Below are 16622 nucleotides of genomic sequence, written 5' to 3' on the forward strand. Positions count from 1 at the left end.
AAGGAAAGGAAAGGAAAGGAAAGGAAAGGAAAGGAAAGGAAAGGAAAGGAAAGGAAAGGAAAGGAAAGGAAAGGAAAGGAAAGGATAACCTGTGCATCCTAAATACGGAGTACATAGATACGTAACCCAGACACCCGAGAAAAGAAATCGAGATCGCAAGTCCCAGATTCGCTGTCCTTTCTTTCTCAGGTCTTGCGATTCTTTTACGTGTCCTTGCTTATTTCCTCCCCCTTTACCGCTCGCGCCCACTTCTGGCGGTCGTATATGCAATGAGCATATTAGGTACCTCGTAGGCCACCTATCCACGTCCACATGTATATATAGCTATATGAATAGATACGTACGAAGGTAGGTAAGTAGCGAGCTCGGCGTGAAAGATGGATCCATCAATGTACACGGACTTCTCGAGCTCGGTACTCACTGACCATCGAGCTTCGAGAAAAGGATTTTATTATAGAGGGGTGGCTGTGATTAAGGTGCTGGGCGGGATAGAATAGGATGAGAATCAGAGATAGGATCAGTAAATAAGTAATGGCTTCGCATCAAGTTCTTTCTCCGTTTTCCTTCATCTTCTTTACGAGCTACTTTCTCTCGATGCCCTTTCCTTTCTCTCCTTCTGACGTTTTCCGATCGCCATGGAACGCTCCTCGTCCTCCTTTGCCAACCCCCCCCTTTCCCCCTTTTTCTCATCATCCCCTTCCGGCGTCTTGTCTCACTATCTACGTGGCAAGGAAACCGTAACTACCAACAGTTTGTAGCTGGGCTTTGGCTTGCTATGCTATATGGCCTCAGCTAAGCTAAGCCGGGGCTTGCTCGACTCTATCGTCGTCCCGACCCTGATCGTAGTGCGCCTTATTGTTGCGTAGGTTGGTGGTTCCCCCTTTTCCTGAGTAGACTCTTTGTGCCCTATGTACTCGCCCTCCGCCGGTCCCTGCTGGTTGAAAAGGGCGTACTGAACTTCACCACGAATATCCATGCCAGCAGATGGGTGTCCTCATTGGTGAAAAGTCATGAGTACTGTCTAGAGATGTACGCTTGGTTTCAGGTTGATTCATGTTGTATCGAATTGCATTGTTTTCGTATCAAGAGCAAAGAAATCTGGTATCAGTTGTAGATGTGGTTCCTGTTCCTGCCAGTCAAAGTCGCCTTGAAAGGAGTTACGCCCAAAGATGCTCGAGAAATGACACCAACTCAATTCGTTGTTCTGCACAGGGTGATTTAGTAAATTTCCCATAGAAGGGGTGCCATTGTCCATGAGCACGGCGTCCATCCTCTCGATCAGCCGCTGAACTTGAACCTTGCCGCTTCCAATCTCCCCAATCCCTCACGCGGCGCCACGATCCGTCGTCGATACGAATTCGTAAAGTCCTGGAGTAACACACGCACTTTTCGTGGTTCGTTTTGCTGTAGCTTGTCGCTGATGCCCTTCATCAGCTTATTCGCTTCGGCTGGTTTTAGTGTGCCTGCTGGCAAAGCTTGTAAAGTCCCTTGAACCCATTGAGCTGCCGCCTGCGGTGCCAAGCTGAACAAAGACAAGAGAACGCCAGAGGCGTCTGGAAAGCAATCCTCCGGAAAGCTGAACATCATGCCGGTCAAGACTCGGTGCACAAGTTCCTGTCCTGTAGAACTCAGAACTTGCCTCACCGCTGCTTGGACTTCTGGAGGGTTCCCGGCCGTTGGTTCACCATTAGGTCCGTTGAAGTTGGAGATGGGCGGTTTCTCAAATCCAAAATCAAGGAAATCTCTCAAGAAGTGCAATGTAGCTTGAATTGGTTCCAGTGATTGCAGTGTGAGGGCCGTCAATGATGCGTTGACCATCGGCAAGGCGAGGTTCGAGGTAAGTGTTTTCCGGGGATAGAATCGGACGGCATCAGAAGCCAGGCGGAAGAAGTCCTCGATAACATCGGGAAGCTCGACGGGTTGTAGTTCTGCGAGTATTCTGAAAAAGACCGTGGCCTGCTGGGCAAAGAATCGATAGACGTTGTCGCTCGTCGCCTCGTCAACGAATTCCGCCCCGTACGAGAATTCTCGAATTACAGCGTCAGTTGCCCACAGGAAACAGCCTTGTCGTGATGCTTCAAAGCCCTCGGCGATACTAGTCGCAAGCGTGGGCAGAAGTGGAGCCGTGGCGGTTCGATAGGATATGACCATGGATCTCCAGCACTTGCAAACTCTCTCCAGGATCGGCATGGACCGGGTGAAGTGCTTTGCCATTTGTGAAAGAGCCGGGAGCACTTCTTGGCAATATTTGACTGCTGGGTTCTCTTCAGATGGCGAAACGTAGGGCTGTACCCACTCGAAAAAGATTGTCATCAGCCCTAGGTAGTCAGCGACAGTCTTCTCAGCATTTTCATCCGTGGCTTGTGCAGCAAGTGCAACCACTCTCCTCATGACTGGATCACAGAACAACTTCATGGTTTCATAGATCTTGCCAACGGGTTGCACTGCGACAACCGCTGCAACCCCTTCAGTGACTTCTTCCTGGCTTGTCGATTTGAGCTTGTCGATAACGCTCTCATAGAAGTTATGGAGCTGCGGGACGTGATCGCCCAGCAACTTCTGGCAGTCAGTGCCCAAGAACTTGAAGGCTAATGCTGCCGCCTGTACAACCTCTTGGGAGCTGTGACTGAATCCGGATATGACATAGTTGAGCTGTGCCTCAAGCGTTTCCGGATGCTGAGCAGTCCACTCAGTATAGCGAGCCAGGGCCATGATCGCTTGAAACTTCAGCTTCTCGTGATCTGGGACTGTGGTAAGCAAAGGGATGACCTGTGGAAGCACGGTGCTTTCCTCTGGGCTGACCATGCGGCCCATTGCTCTTAGACTGAAGAGCGGCGCTTCGAGTTCTTGCCAATGTGGTACAGTGGTGCCTGAAACCTGCGAAGCGTATTTCTGTCCCCAAGTTTGTATCAGAGAGAAGGCCTTTGTCAAGCACTCTGTGACGCCAATGACTTCACAGCAGTCCTTCAGGACATCGCCCATGTTATGCCGGAAACTGCGGAATTTGTCCTCTGCTTCTCGATCCCCATCAAAGAGGTCCTTCTCATCGCCGTTTTCAGGCGTGGGAAACTCGAGGTGTTTGATCATGACATCCACGAGTTTCGAGTAGAGATCCGCGAGGGCCGCTCGAGCGGGCATATATTTTTCGAGAGTCAGGGACTGCTTGAGTTCATACCAGAAAATGAACGTGACCGAAATGGCTTCTCGGTCCTTGTCACGTACGCAACATTCCAGGACACATTCGACGAGCTCACGGAAATCGTCCGGCATGCGTGCAATGAGCACAACCCATGCCTCACCGGCCTCCGCGAAAAGTCTTGTAATGCCTTTCATCAGGTCGTTGTCTTCCGTGGAAGCGGCTTCTGCGATCATGGGCCTCAGCTTGACAATTCTGGGATAGAGTATTCGAATAACGCTTTGTGATTCGTCGACATCTCGGGTGTCTCTGAACATGGTACAAAGGCAATCAACGGCCGCTTCGAAGGAATCGCTATCTTGGAGGGCGTCGATGATTTCGTTCAGAAGAGGCGAGTTCACAATGTCGATTGTGGGGATTTCCCGAAGCCATGATGCGATACAGGAATACAGGTGAGGATTGTGAGCAGCTTGGGCTAAAGAACGATGTCAGCGGTTCCGATATGACAAGAGGACGGATCCTTACTTGATGATTGGGCGTAAGAGACCAAAAGACTCAAGACCTGAGCGGAGTTGTCCTCTAGGAGTTCCTTGGTCCGATCGGCAAGTTCCTCTTCCTATATTATGCTGGATTAGACTGTGATCGGTTCCCAGGGTGGTGTTGCGGCAGAGTCGAGCATCACATGCTGCGTGGTCGAACATACTGAAAGGTTGATCTTGCGGCCTTCTGTGACTTCTTCTGGTAAGATGCGCAGAAAATCGAGCAGACAGTCTCCGCCGTCGCTACTGTTGCCCACAGCTGCTCCCACTGTTCTCAAGACGTCTTTCCATGATGTCAACTGAATTGCCAGGATCGCCAGGCATACACATAATTGCGTCCGAATAGGTCGAGGACCCGAGATGTAGAGTTGAAGCAAAGAGAGGAGAGAGTCTCGGAGAGGTGTGAGGGCGTCGGCTGGGAGCTGATGGAGGTCATAGGTGATCTGAGAAGGTCAGTGCGGGATTTTGCAGACGGGCTGAGAGCACAGACTTTTCCCTTCAGTGTGGTTGCAGCAAATAGCCTGGCCTCTACCGGAGCCGACGAGTCTTGCAAGATTGCATGAGTGGTGTTCCATGCTTCCAACTGTTGCCAAATGAGTATGACTGTTTCATGGTTTCTATAGGAATGGCACAAACCGATTTCTGAAACTTTTCAAGGAATTCATGGGCATTGGTTTTCTCTTCTTTGGCAGCACCGCTCTGCATGGTCGCCAGAGCTGAAAGTACTGGCGCATAGCCGCTCGCAGCGTTCGTCTTATCGGCCATGGCGCTTGAAGGAGATGAAGGTGATGAAAATGAGGGGCAGCTTACAGGCGTCTCGGCCGGGCAGCGAAGGTGACAGTGCGGTTGTTGTCATTCGGCGAGAAAACGAATAGACGATGGAGGCAGAAGTGGTAGACCTAGAAGACAGGGGTCACGGCAAAACTGTTGCGAAAGGAAAGACAGTGGCTGCGAATCCGCAGACATCAGATGTTTTGGAAATGACCTCAGTTTTTGATTAGGTTGCGAGCCTCGTCTCCCGCTTCAGCCTTGCTCCGCATTTTTGATTTTCAGTCCTGCGCCAAAACTTCTTCTTTGTCAAGGCCACGAAAGCTCTTCCACACAACTGATAGCTGAACGCCTCGCCTGCAAGACTGCTAGAATCTTATGAGCAAACGCCCCTCTAGAACAAATCCAACCCAAAGCATACAGTTACGTTGCAAACTGTGCCCACAATGACTGGACGCGGCGGCGGTGGTGCCCGCAAAACTCTGCTCGCGCCGATCCATTTCATTTTCAGTCTGTTGCAAAAGCGCTCTACGGTCTCCATTTGGCTCTACGAGAATTTGCGCACGCGCATCGAGGGAAAGATCAGGGTGCGTGCCTTCACTGGGCTCGAGGAGTTGTGCGACTGACCGACGAACAGGGCTTTGACGAATTCATGAACCTGGTGATTGATGATGCGGTCGAGGTACAACTAGCTACGAGAGATACCCCAGAAAAGAGGAGGCAGCTGGGTATGACTTGGATTGAGCTTCTCGAGCTAGGGCTGCGGCTGATAACTTCTAGGACAGATCCTATTGAAGGGCGACAATGTCTCGTTGATTCAGTCTCTGGACTAGAGTGAGCGAGACACTTTGCCTTATTCCAGTCACCCAAAAAGCGCCATATCCACCGGGGCATCAACTCGGACGGAATTCAAGTTGTGTTGGACGAGACGATGCCATGAGCGCATTCATTCGACATCAGCAACTACTATTTGGTCAACTGTCCAGTCATGGTCGTCCGCAGGAATCGTCTCGCCCGGCAGCAGGACTTGTTGGCGAAGGGCGATCCCCACTGCAAGAGAGGGATTAGTTGTGAAGCCACTGGGAGAGTCTGAGTGGTCGGGCACTTACCCAAGAGGGGCATTGGCCGTCCGCTTTGGCTCCTGGCGAGTGTGTCTTTATATTTGGAGAGGTAGCGGTCATAGAAGCCTTTGCCATGGCCGAGGCGACGGTGGGATTGATCGAAAGCCACCGCTGGCATGAATACTAGATCCAGAGTTGGAGGATCTTGCTGGTCTTCCGAAGAGCGATTCCAGATGCCGATTCCACCAAGAGCATTACTTCTTCTTTCAACTGAATCCTTGGAAAGCGATGGAATGCCCCAAGCATCTGGGTTCAACGAGTGAAAATCATCCTTATCCTGCAATTGCAACATGTCCATTACCTTTGACTTCGGGGCTTCGCCTGCATGAAGATATGGTACGAAGACCGACTTCCCACTGTCCAGGGCATGCAGAACAATATCACGAGTCGACACCTCCCTGCCAGGCATCGACAAAAATATAGCCATTGATTTTGCTTTTTGATAAGCTGGCATCTGCAGCACGTGCTCCGTGATGATGGCCGCTTTCATCATCAGCTAGGATCGATATCCGCAGTGCGACGCTCCCTACATTGTTTTTCAATTTCCTTCGAGTCAAGTTTCTTTAGCTCCTCTCCTACACTCTTTCGCAATGCTGCCTTTTGATCCTTCAGAGCCATAGTCGTCATTGTTCGCAGAGTTGGAACCGACGACCACGATTTCATCGAGCAACGTCCCCGGAGTGACTGCCGCATTCGTGCATCACGAACTTCTGGGTTAATTTCGTGACCGGCGCTTTGTAGCCTTAAGCGAAGGTAATATGATCGATGGCAAAGCAGCAGTGCTTTATGGATGGAAAGCCGAGTTACTGCGATACATAAACCAGCGAGCGTAGGAGCTATTTTTGAAACGTTTGATTCTGACAAACGCCCCCCAGCCTCAAACCAAGCTCCAGTCCGCATGCAAATCCGCGCTCCGAGACCCCTGCACATGCGCCTCAGCCTCCGCGTCAACATCCCCCCCAAGGCGAGCAGCGAGCCATCCTCAAGGGTGAGAAATCCCAGATTGCAAAGTCAGACAGATTGCATCAACGACCAACGACTGCAGACGTCCGTCCTCTCTCTCTTTCGTACTTGTCTGCGGAATACACAACTATCGCTTTCCGTCCCGCCTCGATATCCTCGACACCCTCACAATCTCGCAAAACAATGCCACAATGATCACCTCGATACAAACGGTCTTAACTCTTTCGCTTGGCCTGGCGGGCCTTGTGAGAGCGCAGTTTGATGCTGCGCTCGTGGGCACATGGACGACAAAGTCCAAAAAGGTCGTCACTGGTCCGGTAAGGGGTTATCTCCATTGTCTACATGTGAAGTCGCCAACTCTTCTGATTCGAATTTCTAACCTGGGTGGCTAGGGCTTCTATGATCCTGTCGCAGATAAATTAATCGAGCCCGACCTGGCGGGAATTTCCTACTCCTTCACTAGCGACGGCTACTATGAAGAGGCATACTATCGGGCTGTCTCAAATCGTATGCATCGTCCCCTTTTCCATTCGCATGGAAGATACCCCAGCTAGGAATCTCGGGGCCCTGGCCCCTGGTACATAAGAAACCGCAAAAGACCATGCTAACACATTCTCATAGCAACAACTCCTCAATGTCCATCCTCCATAATGCAATGGCAGCACGGCACCTACTCTTTACCGGGCAACGGCTCCATCGTCCTCACCCCCTTCGGCGTGGACGGCCGCCAGCTCACATCTGCCCCTTGTTCCTACGACAACGCCATCTACATCCGCTACGAACAACCCGAACTCTTCAAATCCTACCAGGTCCTCACCGACGCCTTCCACAACGTGCCCAGATTGAATTTGTACAAGTTCGATGGCAGCCCCATGCAGCCCATGTATCTGATGTACAGCCCGCCCCAGATGCTTCCGACGCAGACACTCAATCCCACGAGTGCACCGAGTGCGACGGGGAAATTGCGGGTCAAGCGGACGGACGGAGGAGATGGCGAGCAGGAAGTCCTCCAGCCGTTGAACAGGGACTCGAAAATTATCCAGCAACGGCCGGGCGACATGTACAATGCCGATCGATGGTGGTGGGCTGGAGTTGGGTTGACGGCCCTGGGGACGGTGATGTATATGCTACCAACATCAGTGTAAAGGAGGAGAGGCTCCTAGCAAAGAACAAGAGGAGGGCCCAGAAAGAGTCTTTGTCTAGCGTCGTTGACAATTTTCCGAGGAGCACAGGCATCAATGGGGATAATGGTATTTCCAATATAAGCGTCAAACAAAGGATTGTGAAATAAGGCGAGCATTTCAAACAGGCGCTAGAGGAGTTCTTGTGTGGTATTCTGCCTTGAAAAAAGAAAAAGCCATGGTTAAAGTGATCACGAAAATGCAGTGGAAATTCGGCTGGGAGAGATGGGGGACTGTTTAGATCGATGATTGAAATCATTAAATCCTCTTTGAGGCGGAGGCCATCGTCAGATATGGTATTGGAATGAAACTCCGTAACAATCTGACTAACTAGTAGGTGGTGAAGACGCTCACTCGAGCGGGACTTCCTCTCGAAAGCGGCCCGCTCGATCTCCAAATCAATTCCGCAAAATCCTCCTGATCAATAAATGTAGGGGCAGGGAGCCTCCATTTCCGTACCCACGACTCAGTCCCCCCCCGGCGGGTCTCTTGAGGAGATGATCGGTGCTTGATTTCACGCGAAACGAACAAAACAGACGCTTCAGGTGTGATTGAGAATCAATCCGGGTTTCGACAACTCTTCTTTATTCGGGGTCGATATGATGCGGCCATTGACTTTCCTGTACATGTGGAAGAAGCAGAATCAGAATGATGCCCACACAGGGAATATGGGTGAAGGATGTAACAATGAATTCCAGCAGTGCATTGATTCCCATTTGCCCCCCTTCTTTTGATTTTGAGATGATATCGAGTTTGTAGCTAGCCTACTCTTCTCGGAATCAATGGGACAATTTGCGAGGTGTATCAGAAGGAACTTTGATCTCTGCATTTCGACCATCTACTTTCCTCAATTTCAGTGCATCAATGTCAACGCCTTTCAGTGTGCGCACCTGGAATCAGAAACGTTAGCTTGATGGCTCATTATGACTAATAAGTGACAACAAGAGTAGAGGAGACGTGAAAAATTGGTTGAAGGTCACTAAAATAGGTGGAACAAAGTCATGGCTTGTGGACTCAAGTACTTACATTCAACGCCCGATTATCAGCAAAAAAGTTGGGATCGGTGCTCTTCCCGCCAATGCTCGTCCCGCAAGTTGAGCAGAAGGAATGTGCTATTCTCTCTTTGCCGAAGGTGTAAGTGGTCAGTTCGTCAAAACCACAGAGCCAGGTGATGTTGGATTCCAAAGGGTAGACCATGAGATATCCGTTGATGGCACAAATAGAGCCTGCACGCAAATCAATCAACCTAATCCGGTAGGAAGAGGCCTTTAAGGCCGGATCCGCAACGCTTAAAAGACTTACAATTGCAGCTGGTCACCGGACCGTCCTCCACAGGAGGGGAGAGCTTCATGGTGAATCTGGTACCGATCAGTATGCGGGTCCCGCCTTGCGACTAGATTCACCTGCACACCTGACTCTACCGCAATGGCACGATCCTTCATAAGTCTTCGATTTTGGCTTCGGAGTTGGGCTGGTCGGGCTGTTTATGCCGGACATCTTGCCTTGATTTGCGTTCGAATTCACCTTGCGTTGCTTGGAGAGGGTTAGCCCCCTTGAGAAAGTTCTGCCACGCCGCATTCAATGATAGGACTCGAGCCTGCACATTGCAATGGACAAAATGCTTCAACGAGACTCACATAGGACCTACTGTCGCGTGCTTTGATGCTGTCGAACCCTTTTCGGACACCGGCGTTCAGCAACGAGCAGGTCGGTCAACGGACAAAGAATAGTCCGAGGTGTGTGGGAGCCCAGGGAGCCTGCCTAGTCCACGTGCAAAATTGGACGGTGAATTTTGAAGAGATTCCGACTTGAGATGACCACTCAGCGAGCGAGAAAATCTGTTGGAAGTGAAGCTGGTCTTATCAGAGACGTCGATGGGAACAGGTGGGAGTAAAGGTGACAAACAGCTGGATGGACAGCCGTGTGAATGGTTGAGACAAGGTGCATTAGTATCTTCACCTCCCCATTGCCATGATTGGAGGAGAAGGGGGCGGAGGGGCTGGTGGTCGGGCCTTCCCAGAATATCACTTCAGTCAAGGGGTCTGGAAATGGTGGAAAAGGTCTTCCTCAGACCAAGCAGTGACAGCCGACAGGTTGCATGAAACAGTTAGCCTCACTCACCCTTGGCGTGGTCTGCCACCATGGTTATGCTATCTGTCTGGTCCTTTCGTCTGATCCTTTCGTCTGATCCACGTTGAAGCTTGCTCGTTGTTTATGGGGCCCATGGTTTTCCCATCATGACGCAGCCTGTTCCTTGCCAGGAGCACAGAGCTGATGAACAGTGGACCCGACGGGGGTGATATCTGGGGTTTGTATCCGTTTCCCGTGGCCTCAGGAGACGAAAGTTCGGATGTCGACGGCCTATCTTCGGAACAGTCATACTCCCGTCCGTTGAGGAAGATTGCCCCCAGCAGGAAGGCAGGGGGGCAGACTTGTTCGCCAGGTACTGGTTGGGCAAGCAGAAGTTACAGATATATGTATCTCGCTGGATCGACAAATGGCGTGGCTAGATTACTACACCTGGCTGATCAATATCGAGGTTTCGAGGATGTAGAGTACTGCGTGTGCCATTAAATCCTGGATTTTCGACAGACGGTGGTTTTACTACCCTAGTAGTTTCCCGTGAGTAAGCGAAGCCCCCGTGTTACCCCCCGAGGAGTTCTGCTGCCTGATGCATTGTACCTCGTAAAAGCTGGGGAACATCGAGCATCTCGATTACCAGAATTTTACCATGGGTTGTCCTCGGATCAAGCCGACAGGACGACGGCGGGCGGTTACACGAGATAGTGGTGCGTGGCACAAGGCATGCGCGATGATGTGATTCGGGCCGGGGCTTTGCTGGTGAGAAATCGCGGTTAAACAAGGTGCGGAGAAGGGGGGAGGACGTTGTCAAGAGGCCCCAGGTGGTTGGTTCTCTCCCCGAAGACACTTGGCTGTCCCATTTAGCGTTGATGCCTTGCCTGCAAGGGTCAAGGCAGAGCGAAAGCGTGGGGAATGTCAAGTATCAGGCAGCCTCCTCAATCCGCCGACACTGAGCAAGAGATGATCACCCAACGGGTCCCAGATGACAGCCTTTTATAAATCCTATTCCTCGAACAGGAAGGCCTGGCTTGGGAGGGAGAGAGCTCGCCGAACGGGAACGGAGGAATCCCTGGTGCAGGGTGCAGTGGAGGGTGGGATGTTGGCCGCGGTGATTTCGGGGAGTGACTGCGATGATATGACGGCGATGGCTGTGACGGCCTGCGCTTTGCGACGGAGTCGGGACGAAGAGGAGGAGGGCTATCGTTGGGAGAGGTCTGCATCTTACGTTAACGAATTCGAAAACGCAAGTCTTGTAGAGTAAGAATTGGGCGATTTCTCGACAGGGCTTATCCCCCTCACCACTCGAGAGAAGAAATTGGGCGCTCGGGCGTAAGCTGTTTCTGACTTGGGGGTGAGCCGCCTCATGGAGCAAGCTGATCTGCACGCCAATTTGTGGAGAGTGGACAGAGGGGGCGCCAGAAGGCCGTCTAGGCTGTGCTCTAAGATGAAAAGATGGAAGCGAGAAGGGAAAAGCGGTGGTCAAGCGGTGGTTAAGCAGTGGTTGAGGCAGCCCTTCGCAAGCGGTTTGGGCAAAGGGCAGACGTGGGCGGCGGTGGTGGTGGCAGCAAATAATCAATGTACTGTAAGTATTGCCGGGGGCCCCAGTCACTGGAAGCCAGAGATGCCAATGGTCTCTCTTGTTAAGTACGACGAAGGCCTACTGAGTACTAGCCCACCGCTCTGCCCGCTGCCATGCCCGCTGCCCGCTCTGCCCGCAAGCCTCTACCCGTTCTCGCCGTTCCGAGCTCGTGCCTAGTCCCTGGGAGTTCTTAAGTAGTCGAGTGATGGCCCACCAGCCCACCAGCCCACCAGCGCTGGAGGGATGGCAACCCACATCACGCCTAGCGCCATCGCCATCGCACCACTCACCACATTGTGAAAATTCCTCTTGACTGTCTCGCTCGTCACCAGTTCGCACGAACCACCAGAAAGCACCCAATTCCCCCTCCTCCTCTCTTTTGACCGCAAAACCTCGCTCTGGTGCCCTCCCATCGTACTTTATTCTCTCCACGCCGCACATCCACACTCATCCCGCGTCCTCTGCATCACCCCAACCTTCATCCCCCGTCCTCGTGCCTCTGACTGGCTTCTGCACTCCGCTCTGCGCGACTGGGCTTGCCATTGCCTGATCCATATCTAGCCTAGATACTCCGCCATGCCATTGTCGACGGCACTACAGCCAGCGACAAGCATAACTGCAACCTAGACCCCAACAATCACCCCGGTACCGCCTCCTTACAGAAGCAACGAAGATCCGCAGCATTCGAAGACCGTTCCTTCGTATTGCTCTCTAGCACTCTAGATTCTGTCTGGACGCCCACGCAGCATCACACTCAGGCCTTGTTCTCGCCTGTCCACTTTTCCTCGCCACAGGCCATGAGGAGCAGCAAAAGCAATAAGCCCTCCGCTCATTTCTCACGAGCCTTACTCCCCGAGGTCACCTGAACAACGTTCATTCTGCGCGACCTGGTACCTGCATTCGAAGGAAAACTCGCTCGTGCCATTTTTGCATCCCACAATCTGTTGCGATTCTTTCTCCCACAGACGCCATCTAGCCCATCTTAGTCCGCGCAGAAGCCTCCTTTGACCGTCTATCGAAGCATTGGGTTCAATCCGAGGGGGAGAAACACACGAGCACGAGCACTTGAGAGAGTCGCGACCGCCCTAGGCAAGTCTACAACGGGAAAGACAGGTACCACCTGCACCGAATCAGTTATACCTCCCCCCTCCCCCACAGACTCCATCGCAACAACAGTCCAGTGGTAGGAAACAAGGGGCTGTCCGGCGCCTCCCTCGTCGACTTCCAGTTTGAGTCTTGGCTGTGCAGACCGTGGGTATTCCGATCATGCTGCATAACCCGTGATACTCCTTGCCTGAATCGCCGCCTGGACCAGTGTCAGGCTCTCAGGCTTATTGTGACAACCGGCCGTCACGCACCATGGCGGAGTTAGACTCTGTCGAACAAAGGGAGCAGGAATCGCTCGTCCAGAACGGCTCCTCCGACGATGTCCAGGTCCCGAATGGCCACGCAGAAAACGTCGGCGGACCGCCGCCGAAAAAGAGGAGGAGAGTTGCAAAGCCGAATCCAGACAAGAAATTCGAGTGTAAACACGAAGGATGCGGTAAAAGCTATTCTCGTGCTGAGCATCTTTATAGACATCAGCTAAACCGTAAGTCATTCTTACCCAGTTCGTTCTGCCTCCTCTAATTCTCCTTTCAAGATACGCCGAAGACCATCTATCGGTGCGATTATCCCGATTGTAGTAGGTATTTCGTACGTCAAGATCTTTGCATTCGACATCGGGAACGACACACAACCCATGGCTCCCAACTCCACAAGCGGGATGCCTTTGCGCAATCCACCTCTAACAATCAGATTACGCCTGCGATGCCACCCCAGCATCACCTTGGTCAACCTCAAGCCTATCCAATGTCCGCCCCCAACGTGAAGAATGCTCAGGAAGGCCAGCATCTCGGTCCCACCCCGGGACATCCTGTGGATGGTGTCCACTACGGACAACAGTCCCACGTGGCCAACAATACTGTCTCTCCCTCTACAGCGTCCACCGAACCGAGATTTCACCCTCCAACGCCGCAGAACGTCGCTGCCAGGCCAGAACCCCCTCTACATCGCACCGGCAGCCTTGGCAGCAATCCGATGAGTCCACCCCAAAAACAGGAGCACGCAACCTGGACTTCAGTTGTCCGAAGACAAAGTTTCAACAATGCGGATCAGAGGCGGGATCAGGGGCCTTATGTGTCGATGCAGGCAAGAGACAGGAGCTCGGGACAAAATGTCCCACAATCTCCTGTTCGGCAGTTCTCCGGAACCTCCGCCACACCTCTCCAACCAATGAGATCACACTCTGACGGTACTATCGACAGGAGTATGTTGAATAATGGTTATATGCAGTCAGTTGACATGGCCTCCGCTGCTGCGTATTCTTCTGCAGGCTATCCAGCTGCCGGTGTGTCTCGAACGGCAGACGCTGCGTTTGCCGCTGCGGTCTCGCATGGACTGACGAGGAATGACCCATTCCCATACTCCCTGCTCAATACTAGCATGTCAAACGTAGACATCAACACCGGTTTTGGGTTTCCGGTCTTCGGTGGTGACGAGTTTACTCAGACGCCTTTTACAGTAGCCGATGACTTTACGCAATGGCTCTTCAACGATGCCCAATCTGGCTCCAATGATTTCTCGCCGCCAAACTACGTCCCTGGTTACAGTGGCCATGAGCAGCAGCAAGTTCAGGGCCCTTATTTCTCCCAGAGCCCTTCGTCATCTGGCAACAACTACTCCACAAGCGCTCCCTTGCATCATCCTATGAGTGTCACCAGTATTCTCGATTCGACTGTCACCAGCCAGTATATAATGTCCGAGTCTAAACGCCACGAGCTCCTCGATCTGATGCAAACTCAATTTGTTGAACGTCCACACGACGCGGTGAAAAAGCGAAAGGACTCTGTGTTCGAAGGCGACCTTGACAACGACGGCCATATCTTGAGTTTGAGAATGATGCACACTTATATTGGATCATATTGGTATCACCAACATGCGCAGTTGCCCATCTTACACAAGCCCACCTTTTCCGCCGATCGGACTCCCAACCTCCTACTTCTTATGGTCATTGCAATCGGGGCTGCAACTTTGGACAAAGCTTACGGCACGACCTTGACCGATTCTGCAGCCGAGTTTGCAAACTTCGTTGTCTGGCATCTACGCTGGGAAATTGTCCGAGATGTCGATTTCAGACCTCCTGCAAAACTCTGGGTCTTCCAAACCCTCCTACTTATTGAGGTTTACGAGAAGATGTATGCAACCCGGGCGCTGCATGAGAGGGCGCATATTCACCACGACTCGACCCTGACCCTTATGCGCCGTGGCAGCTCCCTCCTGGGTCGTTCGGCATCAGATTCCCCGCCCAGTTTACGAGGGGAGCAAGACAATGGAAGGATATCGGTACCATTTTCCGGAGCTGAAGCCTCAAAGTCGGAAGACTCATGGCATCGCTGGATCACCACCGAGGCAACGCGTCGTGCCGCGTTTGGAGCATTTGTGCTTGATTCTATCCATGCCACGATGTTTGGTCATGCTGCGAAAATGGTTGCACATGAGATGCGGTTACCGTTACCATGTGATGAAGGTCTGTGGTCAGCTGTCTCTCCTTCCGAGGCCGCACGAGTTCAATCCTCGCTGCAAACCAACGGAATCAAGCCAATCATGTTTCTTGAGGGTCTAAAGAGAACGCTGAATGGGCAGAGGGTGCGCACAAATTCCTTCGGCCGTACCATCATTATGGCGGGTCTACTGTCGGTCTCCTGGCATATGACGCAAAGGGACTTGCAAATCTCTTCCCTCGGGCCACGAACAGCAAATTCCTTTGGAGGGCCGGACAAATGGAAAGGAGTCTTGTTGCGTGCCTTTGACAACTGGAAGCGAGATTTCGATGAAGCTTTGGCAGAGGCCACACCGGCCCCATCCTCCCCGCTGCGAACTCCGGTGGCGCCCCTGCACCCGATCTTGCGCCCTGTCGATGATGAAAATATCTTCGAGTCACGAACGGTTCTGCACCATCTTGCCCATATTGCTGCTCATGTCGATGTTGTCGACTGCCAAGTCTTCGCGGGCGCCAATAGACTCCTTGGACGCTCAATAACCCCAAAGGATTACAGTGTGGTGCGTGAGAAGATCGAGCGGTGGGCTACAAAAGCGTCGGCAAGGGATGCAGCATTTTACGCGCTCAAATTTATTGTCCAGGTCCTCATTCCGCCAGACGGTGATGGACTGGATGGGATTAGTGGTCGCTTGTACGGTCACGCCAGCCCCATCCTTCCTCAAGCATTCGAACACAACCAGTACATTGCTCGTGATGATTTTCTGTTGAACCGCCCCTGGGTGCTGTACATATCAGCACTCGTCGTGTGGTGCTATGGTTTTGCACTCGAGGGCCCCATCAAGCCTCCCCCAACCGACGCAGAATTCGAGACCTATGAGCAAAAAGAGCGCGACATGCGGCAGTATCTGGAGAGAGTCGCCGGAGTCCGGGCTCCTGATGACCTTGAAAACGTGAAAGGCAAGAATCGATGTCTAGGATTGCTTATGATTTTGAAGGAGTCCTTCGAGAGCACAAGATGGGAGCTTACTCACGAAGCCGCGGGCTTGCTGGGTAATGCCTGTTCCAAACTTCGAGGCATTGATGAAGACAAAATCGTCGGCCCCGGCAGTTTGGCAAGAGACGATCCGAGTTTGACGTCCAACGGCTATTTCTACGGAAACTCCAACGGTCATGCTCACTCTAGCCTGCATCGTGAGAATAATCGAGAGCATATAACTGTCGCCAACGCTGCCAAGATTTAGGTTGCGAAGATGACAGCTGCGGCATATGCCGGCCTCTTTACTCCATCTCTCGACAGCAACCCCCGGCCCAGATATTAATAGTTATAGTGCCCGAGCACACGGGAGCAGGCTGCCCAGCCTATGAAAGCAGCGCCACGCCACCAGGTATCGATTTTTTGGGTTCACCATACCGACCACGGAATGGACCCGATCCAGAGAGTATAACGACCTTTCTTGATGGTATTTTTGCATGCTACTGTCGAGTTTGAAGATCTTCAGTATAGGTTCCGTAGGTTTGCTCTTTTCTTTCTGTTGTGTTAAAGCAGGCGGCTATCTGATACCCCATCTGTTGTGACTTTAGTCACGTCATGTTTATAGCATAATTTTGTTACGATTGTTGTCACATATTTCGCAAAGACCGCAGCATAACCCCTCTCAATATATCACCGAAGGGTCGGCGAGGTGGCACACGGCATTCGGAATGGGGCAATT

At 52.1% G+C, this 16622-nt stretch overlaps 6 protein-coding genes across 6 annotated transcripts; 3 read left to right on the top strand and 3 right to left on the bottom strand.

Annotated features, from left to right (window-relative positions):
* Window positions 1-1278: 1278 nt before the first annotated feature.
* On the bottom strand, window positions 1279-4440 carry Z519_01911 (uncharacterized protein; the record flags this gene model as incomplete). The annotated part of the gene is made up of 5 exons (XM_016759668.1): window positions 1279-3611; window positions 3662-3752; window positions 3840-4118; window positions 4166-4258; window positions 4312-4440. 5 exons carry the CDS (start codon window positions 4438-4440, stop codon window positions 1279-1281), a joined length of 2925 nt encoding a protein of 974 aa, XP_016624996.1.
* A 449-nt stretch (window positions 4441-4889) lies between these two features.
* Window positions 4890-5281, top strand: Z519_01912 (uncharacterized protein; the record flags this gene model as incomplete). Its single annotated transcript, XM_016759669.1, has 2 exons — window positions 4890-5030; window positions 5081-5281. The coding sequence occupies 2 exons, from the start codon at window positions 4890-4892 to the stop codon at window positions 5279-5281; spliced, it is 342 nt and encodes a 113-aa protein (XP_016624997.1).
* A 108-nt stretch (window positions 5282-5389) lies between these two features.
* Z519_01913 (5-formyltetrahydrofolate cyclo-ligase) lies at window positions 5390-6182 on the bottom strand (the record flags this gene model as incomplete). The annotated part of the gene is made up of 3 exons (XM_016759670.1): window positions 5390-5493; window positions 5553-6047; window positions 6095-6182. 3 exons carry the CDS (start codon window positions 6180-6182, stop codon window positions 5390-5392), a joined length of 687 nt encoding a protein of 228 aa, XP_016624998.1.
* Window positions 6183-6718: 536 nt separating this feature from the next.
* Window positions 6719-7672, top strand: Z519_01914 (uncharacterized protein; the record flags this gene model as incomplete). Its single annotated transcript, XM_016759671.1, has 3 exons — window positions 6719-6844; window positions 6920-7034; window positions 7149-7672. The coding sequence occupies 3 exons, from the start codon at window positions 6719-6721 to the stop codon at window positions 7670-7672; spliced, it is 765 nt and encodes a 254-aa protein (XP_016624999.1).
* Window positions 7673-8487: 815 nt separating this feature from the next.
* Window positions 8488-9059, bottom strand: Z519_01915 (uncharacterized protein; the record flags this gene model as incomplete). The annotated part of the gene is made up of 3 exons (XM_016759672.1): window positions 8488-8598; window positions 8735-8934; window positions 9011-9059. 3 exons carry the CDS (start codon window positions 9057-9059, stop codon window positions 8488-8490), a joined length of 360 nt encoding a protein of 119 aa, XP_016625000.1.
* Window positions 9060-12728: 3669 nt separating this feature from the next.
* On the top strand, window positions 12729-16151 carry Z519_01916 (uncharacterized protein; the record flags this gene model as incomplete). The annotated part of the gene is made up of 2 exons (XM_016759673.1): window positions 12729-12960; window positions 13012-16151. The coding sequence occupies 2 exons, from the start codon at window positions 12729-12731 to the stop codon at window positions 16149-16151; spliced, it is 3372 nt and encodes a 1123-aa protein (XP_016625001.1).
* Window positions 16152-16622: the final 471 nt, after the last annotated feature.

Source organism: Cladophialophora bantiana, assembly GCF_000835475.1.
Source record: "Cladophialophora bantiana CBS 173.52 unplaced genomic scaffold supercont1.2, whole genome shotgun sequence".
NCBI lineage: Eukaryota > Fungi > Ascomycota > Eurotiomycetes > Chaetothyriales > Herpotrichiellaceae > Cladophialophora > Cladophialophora bantiana.